Source organism: Diceros bicornis, chromosome 29, assembly GCF_020826845.1.
Source record: "Diceros bicornis minor isolate mBicDic1 chromosome 29, mDicBic1.mat.cur, whole genome shotgun sequence".
In the NCBI taxonomy this organism is placed as follows: Eukaryota; Metazoa; Chordata; class Mammalia; order Perissodactyla; family Rhinocerotidae; genus Diceros; species Diceros bicornis.
The window spans coordinates 6,290,350-6,300,436 of NC_080768.1; the positions used below are offsets into that span (position 1 = coordinate 6,290,350).

The 10,087-nt window shown below is 38.0% G+C and overlaps 1 protein-coding gene across 1 annotated transcript in view; it reads left to right on the forward strand.

Moving 5' to 3' along the window:
- AGPAT5 (1-acylglycerol-3-phosphate O-acyltransferase 5) overlaps window positions 1-9,577 on the forward strand; it is a 60,916-nt gene extending 51,339 nt beyond the window's left edge. Inside the window, exons 7-8 of the mRNA XM_058524910.1 lie at window positions 4,712-4,835; window positions 7,043-9,577. Coding sequence (XP_058380893.1) covers window positions 4,712-4,835; window positions 7,043-7,268 — 350 coding nt within the window. The 3' untranslated portion in view covers window positions 7,269-9,577. The remainder of the gene's footprint in view (window positions 1-4,711; window positions 4,836-7,042) is intronic.
- The last annotated feature ends 510 nt before the right edge of the window (window positions 9,578-10,087 follow it).

The window sequence follows — 10,087 nt, forward strand, 5'->3', positions numbered from 1 at the left end:
TCAAGGATAGAACTACCATATGATCCAGCTATTCCACGCTGGGTATTTATCCAAAGAACTTGAAAACACCAATGCGTAAAGATACATGCACCCCTGTGTTCATTGCAGCGTTATTCACAATAGCCAAGACTTGGAAGCAACCTAAGTGCCCATCATGGGACGAATGGATAAAGAAGATGTGGTATATATACACAATGGAATACTACTCAGCCATAAGAAACGATGAAATCCAGCCATTGTGGCAACGTGGATGGACATTGAGGGTATTATCCAAAGTGAAATAAGTCAGAGGGAGAAGGTCAAATACCGTACGATTTCCTTCATTAAGTAGTAGATAATAACAACAATAAACAAACACATAGAGATAGAGATTGGATTGGTGGTTATCAGAGGGGAAGGGGGGATGGAGGAGGGAGAAAGGGATAATTTGGCACGTGTGTGCTGATGGGTTGTAATTAGTATTTGGGTGGTAAACATGATGTAATCTATGCAGAAATAGAAGTATAATGATGTACACCTGAAATTTTTACAATATTATAAACCAATGTTACTGCAATAAACAAAAAATTAAAAAAAAAAAAAAGATGATTTAAAACATACACATAAGATACCATTTTTTACTATGAGATAGGCAAAACTCCCAATAACAGGTTTGATCACAGGCCCTGTAGGTGAGATTAACATATAACAGGGCCTTTTATACTTTGCTGTTAGGAATGTGGTACAGTACAACGTCTGTAGAAGTTATCTTGGCAGTGTTTGTCCAATTCACAAATCTGTTTCCATTCCCACTACTGAGACATTATTCTACACATGTACCCGTGCACATAAGAAATGACATCTGGTTTTCCTTGTTGTGTGTTGATTTTAATTGTGAGTTGGGACCTGTAGCTTGAAAAACCCTCCTCTCATTATTATATAAATTAATTGATATTCTGCTTTACTTACAATCTAGTATAGATTAAGATTCACTTTAAATTCTGTGAAGTATATCGTAAGTTGCGTGAGATAAAAAAATTCCGTAACTTAGAATATTGTAAGTACTTTGTGATTGAGTTTAATTTGTATTAAATATTATCTTCATACATAGTGGGCTGTTATTTAATGTCCACATTTTGTAGCCCAATTATAAAAACAATGTTTTTCCATAAAGTTACTAGATTGTTCATTTGTATGCCATAGGCCAACATTTCTCAAAGCATTGTAGGGGGATTACCGTTACAGCAGCCTCACCTGGGATGACTGCTGCCCGTGCAGGGTCTTAGCTCCCCCCCAGACCTCGGACTGACCTGCGGCGGATGCGGGCATAAGCTGCAGTGTGAGTGAACTCCGTAGGGGTTCTTGGGACCACAAGCGCCCAGTAGCTCAGGCCGTTGTGAGGCCTCCTGTTAGTGAGATGGGCAGCAGTAGTGTCCCTGTCCTCCCCGTGTCTGGTGTGTTTCCTCATAAGGTGGGCATTGATCAGAGCCCACCTGGGCATCCTCTCGTGCGTGGCTCATCTGGTCTTGTCAGCGCAGTTAGAGTGCCTGCGTGAACAATGTCCATTGAGGGGCGGTAAGACAGGGCAGTTTGATTATAATTGACTTTTTAGAAATTCCATTTCTAAAGTGGGTGGTATGAGTAATAAATTATGAGCTTAAAGACGTTTGATATTCTATTTAAGCATTTTATATGATGCTAGGTAACTTTTTTCTATTAATATTTTCTTATATGAGAATAAAACATTTTGAGGGGAAAATTACAAGTAACCCAAAAGAAGAAGGGAAAAAAACTCCACAAGCTCACCTGTCCAGATGCAACACCAGTTAACAGTTTGGATGTTGTTCTCAGAATCTTCTTTTTTATTATGTCTGTATGTTGGAGTGTACATGTGCCTTTATGTATTTAAAAAAAATGAGATCATTCATATATATATTGCTTTCTTTATGGTCTGGTTTTTTTTGCTTAATAGTATGTCATGAACATCTTTACGTATCAGTATATATGCTTCTATAATTTTTTTTAAAAGGCTACATAGTGTTCATTGATGTGAATATACAACTTACCTACCCAGTTTTCTACTGTTGTATTTAGGTATATATAAAATGTATATATAGTACATATATATATTTTCCCCCTGAGAAAAGGGGGTGGATTGTAAGCCGATGGTCAGCAGTACGCGAGCTGAGTGAGGAACCAGCGTGTGGAGGCCTCACAGTTTAGCACAGGCACATTGTCTGGCCCCACTTTCTCTCCCCTCTGCCCGTTGCCTGGCTCCCCAGGCCCTGAGCGGATGGGACTCCGCTTCTCCAGAGACTAGACCTTGTGACATACGTGAACCCTTGGAAGACCTTCTGTAGTGCCCTAGCATGTCAGTATACTCTAGGGCTCCACCAGAAAAGTGACAGTTAGAAAAGAAGTATACCTTCATTAGAATACTTTTCCCTATGTTCCCTAATATTATGGGATAATTTTTGCTCATGTAATGTGAAATATGCCCCAACTAAAATGGTTTTTACAAATGTAGATACAAGAGCTTTATGAAATATTGAAGAAAGTATTTATGTCACCTACTTCCTGTCTTTGGTGGTAGAGCCTCCTGAGTCTCGGATGACACTCTTAGGGTCTCTAGTTGGATTCCCGACCACAGGACTTGGCTGATCTGGCTCCACTGCCAGCTCCTCTGGGCCTTGGTCCTCTCAGAGCCTTAGAGGAGATGCTAGTACTTGTCTACATAGACTTGTGAAGATCAAATGAAACAATGTACATGAAAGTGTGTTTTACACACCAAAGTTACCATGTAAATTTTAGGGGAAAAAAGCCTAAAAGCACCCCTGTGAATTTTAGAGTCCTTGTCTCACAGTGTTGGTGCCTCGTCCCTCCTTAGCTCATGTCTTATTAGAGGCGTCGCTGACCTGTTCTGAGCGCTTTAGTTCACAAGCAGTTCTCCTCTGACATTTGCAGCACAGTCAGTTTCATTTCCTTACGATCTGTAGCTGTGCACAGCGCTGGAAATAGCAAGGATAAATACAGGGTCAATTGGATGACTACTTAATTATGGAAATGTTGAGGGGGAGATGTAGATAACTAAGTGAAGGTAGGAAAATTGATGTTGGGGTCTGTTTTTATGTATCATAAATAGAAATAAGAGGGCCAAGTGAGAAGGAATGTGCAGCTGAAAAATTATAGTAGCTAACACATGGTGCATACTCTGTGCTATGCACTGCTCTGCGTGCTCAAAGTACTCCTACGACGGCCCTACCGGGCAGGTGGGAACAGGCACAGAGAGGCCAACAGGTCTGCCCAGGGTTGACAAGGGACCAAAACCCAGACTGCCCGGCTCACTGTCTGTGCTCTTTACCGACGCACAACTCTAAAAGGACTTCTTAAGCAGGTCTGTGATTATTTAAATGAAAATGGAACTTGAGGGAAATTAAGGCAAAAATATTGAAAAGGTAAAATCTTCCCCATTACAGTGTTTTTGCACATTTGTGATCAAAGCCAGTTCATTCCTAAAAAATGAGATAGTTTTTGATGACCAAAATGCTGCATGTTACTAAGGCTTGACGTCAGAAGTAAACAAGCGCAGTTGTAGAGAGTCCTGAGCAAAAAGGGATGTGTGTCAGGCCAAAAGAATAGAGACAGCTTTAAAGAGAAGCTTAAAGTCTTCCTCAGACTGTAGAGCACACAATTCACCATCTCTTGAACGTCTTTGAACACATTTCTGCTTGAGATAAAAGGTCTCAGCCTCCTACCTGCATACCCAACTAGGGAACATAGTCTTCTCTTAAATCTCTGAGAAAGATTTCCTTGTTCTGCCAGGAATTTAAGTATGTTAATATTCTCGCCTCTCCACACAGCCACCTAGAAAAAAAGGAGTTTCCAGGCTCAAAGTTCTTTCTTGGAATAAATCCTAGCCTCATCCCTTGTGTAGCCCTGGCTGAAAAAGGACTGTCTTCTTTTTGCAAATTAACTTGTCTTAGGAACTGTAGTTAAGAGCTCATAGCTATTCCACAAAAGAAATTTGGTTCCTGAACCAAGTAGAATATGTTAAAATATGGCAAGGATCAGGAAAGCAGGTAGTACCAATGAGTAGAAACCAATGGCAAGTCATAGAGGAAAGGAGGTCCCTCCCCCGATTCTGTTATGGCTGAGTAGTAGTCAGTGACAGAGGCTCATGTGCCCGATTCAGGCGCGAGGGATTGATGGGGACTAAGTGCCCAGTGCTTTGCCAGAGTGAACCAGACAGGCCCCATCTCTGCCCTTGTGGGACTCACAGTCTAGTGGGAACAGCAGTGACAATGTGTGACAGGTGATGTGCTTGGGAACGGAGGACTGGTGGTCCCGTGAAGATGATTGGCGAGTCTGATGGTGGTTAGCATTTGGGGATTCCTTCTGAGGGTGGTACATACTTCTAGTAGAGTCCAGCTTCCTGTGCCTGGGCTGCCTATAGAATTAGAGGCTGTTGTGTGAAAAGTAACATTTGGTACTATTGATTTAACTTGATGGCTTAGGTGATTGTGGTAGACTTGGAAATTATAACACGCTCTTCTACTTTAGCTTGAAACCTAAAACCACCAGTTTATAATCTTTATTTTCTTTTGTTTTTCGCTAAAGAAAGAATCTGTACTTTTTCATCATTTAAAAATTTTTCTTCCTCATTTTCATTATTTTATAGTATAACTGAGAGTTCTAAAATAATAAAAAATGAAATATTTTTGTTTGTTGTTAGAATTTCTCTGTAAAGAATGTCCAAAAATCCATATTCACATCGATCGTATAGACAAAAAAGATGTCCCGGAAGAACAAGCGTATATGAGAAGATGGCTTCATGAACGTTTTGAAATAAAAGATAAGTGAGTAACAACAGTTCTAGCACTTCAGAAACTTTGGTTCAACTAAATTTCACTATAGTAAATGATTTGAAATGAATGTAAACAGGTTTATGGTGTTAAGAATGCTCTTTATGAACTCATGTCAAATCTTGTTCCATGCATAATCGGTTCTTGTTTTAAACTCTACCGTTACAAGTCACTGTAAAAGAACTCGTTATGGGAGGCCTATCTGTTTTCGTTTATAATATTTCCTAGACTATACTCTGTGGTAAGATATAAAGTAAAAAAAAAAAAAAAAGAAAGACACACAAAAAGCTTTCTGGTGTAAGATGGCCCACATCTGCCCTCTCAGGTGAGATAAAGTGCTGTATTGTTTGAGGACTGGCATCATGCCATCAGTGCGTGGGAAAGGAAGGCTGTGAGAGGGAGGATTGTGTCTGATGTGCGTGTGGAAATGACACCAGTATGTTTGTTGAAAGAGGAAGGGGCAGTTGACATTTTCAGGAACAAAATATCTTTTTGCTGTTAGTATTCTTGGGCCTAAGCAGTGTCTGGGATTGGCCTTGTGTGTGTCTGTGTTAGTAACATTCCTTTGGAGCAGACAGCGGTGTGAACCTTGCCAAGAGCTACCTGTGAGTAAGCGAGTGGCATGTTCGGATGCCTCTTGGGTGAGGTGTAGCTTAAAGAGATCAGACCGAGTGAGTGAGTGAGTCTGATGGGCCACTTACTAAAGAGCGCGCTGGAAGCAGCAGGTGGCATCGATAAAGTAGATTATTCTCTCTTTTATTTAGTACAAATTTCTAAAAGAAATTTTTAGATTTTCTTTTCTTTTTAGGAAGATAAAAAAGGGGTCTTAGGTTTAGATATGATATTTAGAAATTGAATTTTCTCAGTTGAAAACTTCAGGATATTTATTTACTTTTTGTTTCACTATCAATGGAAGTTTTATTCTTTCTGATGCATGTCCTATTTTTTGAAAGCTATGTTTTAAACATCTATACTTTTTATCCTCTTTTTGAAAAAATGGATCCATTAGTTTTAGGATGCACCATTTACTAAGACCACGTTGAAAAGTACGGCTTTTTAAAAACTTAAAAAAATACTTCCAAAATTATGTTTATGTTCAGAAATTTTACCCATGTTTTATTCTTCTAATATGCTTCTTCTCAGGAGACTGCCATTGTTCCTCCTTTGCTTGTTGTTACAGTAAAATATTTCCCAATTAACCCTCCTGGATTAACTTTAACAAGTGAAAATTATGTAAAGTATACTGTGTTGAAAATGAAACTTTATAGAGTTTATAAACAAGTAGCTAAATTTCTGTATTTCATTGACTCTCAATTGTACACGACAATTTATTAAACAAATCCTTCAGTGCCACCCACTTTTGTTATGGAAAAAATTTAAAAAGTAAGATCTGTGGGTTTTGACGTGAAAATTTGTTCTCAGAAAAAAGCCTGAACAGTAATATCCGATATATATATAATATCCAATATATTGGATATTAATCCAATATATTTTGTGTTATAGGCATTTATATATATTTAGGATGAGTCTGGACATTTTAAAATGGTGGTTCTCTTTGGGGAATGTGATTTGTAAGGCAATATAAGGACTAACACTTTTTGTGCTTTGTGTTTGAGATTTTTATATTGAGTATGTTCTGCTATTATAACTTTACATTTTTTAAATAAGCTGGGAAAATGAATTAACTGTGCTATTTTTTCCTGTTTTTACCTGCTTTTATAATTCCATGCAAATAAGGGCTTTTTCCGGAAATTTTGTGTATGTTATAAGAGCTGCTGATCTTTTCTTTGACTTCTAATGGAATGGGAGCTGTGGGAAGAAGGAATAATAAGGATTGGGGAAGGTGGAGAAAGGCTGAGATGGTTATTACCTAGGTGTGAGTCAGGTCATTACAAAATTTCAAAGATCTAAAGTTTGAAAAACAAAAAAATCCCCATAAAATTACTTAAACCCATCTGTTTTTAAATATTACATATAATACAATTCATACACACTAATTATAGAGCAGATTAAAGATATTTTTAAGGTCTAGAAACTCCAATTAAACCAAGTCTCTGGTGTTTCCTTATTCATCTTTATTTCCCAAGGACCTGTAACTTCTCCAGTACATAATAGGCACCCAAGAGATATTTGTTGAGTTAAAATATTGAAATGACTAAACCTGAAATTTTAAAGTTTTTTTTTTTCCATTCTGGCCGTAGGTTGCTTATAGAATTCTATGATTCAGTGGATCCAGAAAGAAGAAACAAATTTCCTGGGAAAAGTGTTAATTCTAAACTAAGTCTCAAGAAGACTTTACCATCATTATTGATCTTAAGTGGTTTGACTGCTGGTATGCTTATGACCGAGGCTGGAAGGAAACTGTATGTAAAAACGTGGATTTATGGAACCCTCATTGGCTGCTTGTGGGTCAGTATTAAAGCGTAAACAAGTGGCTGTCTCCAGGCAGTGGACTGTGCTACGTTGTTGGTCATTGGCAGCTGCATACTGCATCAAATTGTTTCCTGAATTTAGTAAGAAGTGTAAATAAAGCCTTACTGATTGAACATTGGATAAAATAGAATTTCTGACTAAAGCCAATATGCTGTTGGTCTTGGGCAAATACACACGATTTACAACTTTAGTACAGAAGCTGCTGGAAAGGGAAGAGCTAAACAGAGTTTATGCTGTACTTGGCATTTCCTGTGAACTAATGTCAACTTCAGAAGATTATTAGGATTGGATAATTTGTTATTGTTTTGTAATTCAGATAGCTGCATTCATGAACATTAATTTGCAGTGTATTTCACTATATTGTTATTTTCAATTTTTTCCAACTTGACTGGTCCAAACTCTTATCACTAAAGTATTTAGTATCTTGCAGCTATGTAATATTTTGCTTTTTGCTCAATTTCTCCAAGTCAATGAAAGAAATTGTATTTAAGTATCAAGAAAGATACAAGGAAAGGGGTAAGAAATGTTGGCGGGGAAGAAGCTCTGGTTAGCGCATGCTTTCATTGTGTGGCATTATCAGCTGATTTCACTTTATATTTGCAAAGTAGTTGACATTTCTAATATTTATTGAAACAGCTTACTTTGCACACTTTGTACCCTATACAAAAGAATAATGTATAAAATATGAGAATTAAGTTTAAGTTAAAATTGTGACCCTGATTCGTTATAGCAGAACTTTAAATTGCCCAGCTTTTTGAAGATTTAAGCTAAGCTCTTAGTACTTCATAACATCGGTGCCATAAGTACTTGAAAACCCTAAGGTTTCCTATTATTTTTTATATCAGAATAATCAGTGTGAACCTTTGTTGGACCTGAGTCTGCAGATATTTGATTGATGGGAGCCTTCCGACGTCTGACCAGATTTACTAACATGTGCCTTTGGCCTGTTACTCTTGGGTTTAGCAAAATATTTAATCCAGAAATCATGTTTTATGTCATCATGGTCGATTTCCGCTGTATTCGAGTTCTTTTCCTGTGGATTAGGGCAGTGGTGCTGCTCGGTGGCCGGCACAGCAGACTTGCAGGGAGGAAGCGCGTGGCTGGCCAGAGTGTGTCTGCTGCAGAGCTGAGCTCTTGAAGCTCTGGTGAGAGAGCGTCGCTGGCTGCCGCAAAGGCCAGTACAATACAGACTTGATCGTCAGGACTGAGTGAATTGATTTAGTTCCCCTTAGTTTTAATGGGATGTACAGTTAATCTGTGTCACCTCAAAACAAGGGCCATGTTTCAGGAACCACATCACACAATTTCCAGTCATGGAACAATATGTCCTGTGCAAAAGGACCTTTTTTAAAGTGTGATCTGCTCTATTTTATGTTATAATTTGAACTTGATTGCCTACGAGTAACATTTCTGCTTACTGCTAATGGATTTTTCTTGCAAAATTGTATCAATGCTCCAGATGAAACACACTAATTGAATCATGATAAACAAAATGAAAATAGTAGTTAAGGGAAGTTTTGTCTAACTGATTCTCCAGAACCAGAGAGTAAACCATTTCACGCCACACCTTTGAAGAGGTGGGTGGTCTGACTTGGTTTGTGTGTGTTAGTATGTGTATGTGCTCATACATTCATATACACACATACCCACAGGATGCAGTTGGCCTAATGATGACTGGGGGTGTAGGTAAAACTTCTGAGAAATGTTCTCATGCCAAATTACAATTTTCTCTTACCTGTAAAGTGAAATTTGGGTCAATTCCCTGTCTTTGTTAAATACTTTTTTTAGCAGTCCTAAAGTTAGAAGCTATTTCTAATTATATCAAAGGAAATGTAAGTTGTGTAACTTACTTTGAATATCATGGATATTCTCTAAATTTAAATTTTGAGAAGCAATACCATTAGAATTATGTGGATTATAACTGATTTTAAGAAGGCGAAGTGAATTGCATAAGATCACTTGAACATCATGTTCTTATGACTATACTTATATTCTTCTCACAAAAGGTCTATAAAATATTAGTTTAAAAATTTTTGTATCAAAATATTTGGAAAATTAGAAGCTTCTTTTTAATTTGTATTGATATGACTTGAATTATTATTTTCTAAAATTAAGAGCCCTATATCTACTTGTAAATCTTTTCACAGACTATCATTTTAGCTTTTGTTTGTGTTGTTATTGTTGATTTACAGCTTTGTTATTACTTAGTTTTTCTTTATAAGAATGCCATCAATGTGCATGCTTTTATGTTTTTCAGAAAAGGGTGTGTTTGGATGAAAGAAATAATAAAATCTTTCACTGTCTCTAATGTCTGGGCTTTTTAACATTTTGCGACTCAAGAATTCACCAGCAGTTTCATATTACACAAAATAGGCATCATGGCTGGCCCTGCATTCTGAATTTATAAAACTGTAACATTTTTTCTTAAGTATTGGACAAGTTTTTAAAAAATATATTTTTCATTGTTAGTTCTATGAGTCATTCTGACTCCTAGCGACCCTGTGGACAGCAGAGCTGAGCCCTGCCCGGGCTTTCTGCCCCATGCTCTCACCCTCCTGCACTGTATCACACAATGCTGTTCATAGGCTGTTCATGGCCATTTTTTTGAAAGTGGTCCGTCAGGTCCTTCGTCCTCGTCTGTCTTAGTCTGGAAGCTCTGCTGAAACCTGTCCATCCTGGGGGACCCTGCTGGTATTTGAAATACCAGTGGCATAGCTTTCAGCATCACAGCAACACGCAGCCGCCACAGTGTGACAACCGACAGACAGGGGTGTGGTTCCCTGACCGGGAAACGAACCCAGGCCGTGGTGGTG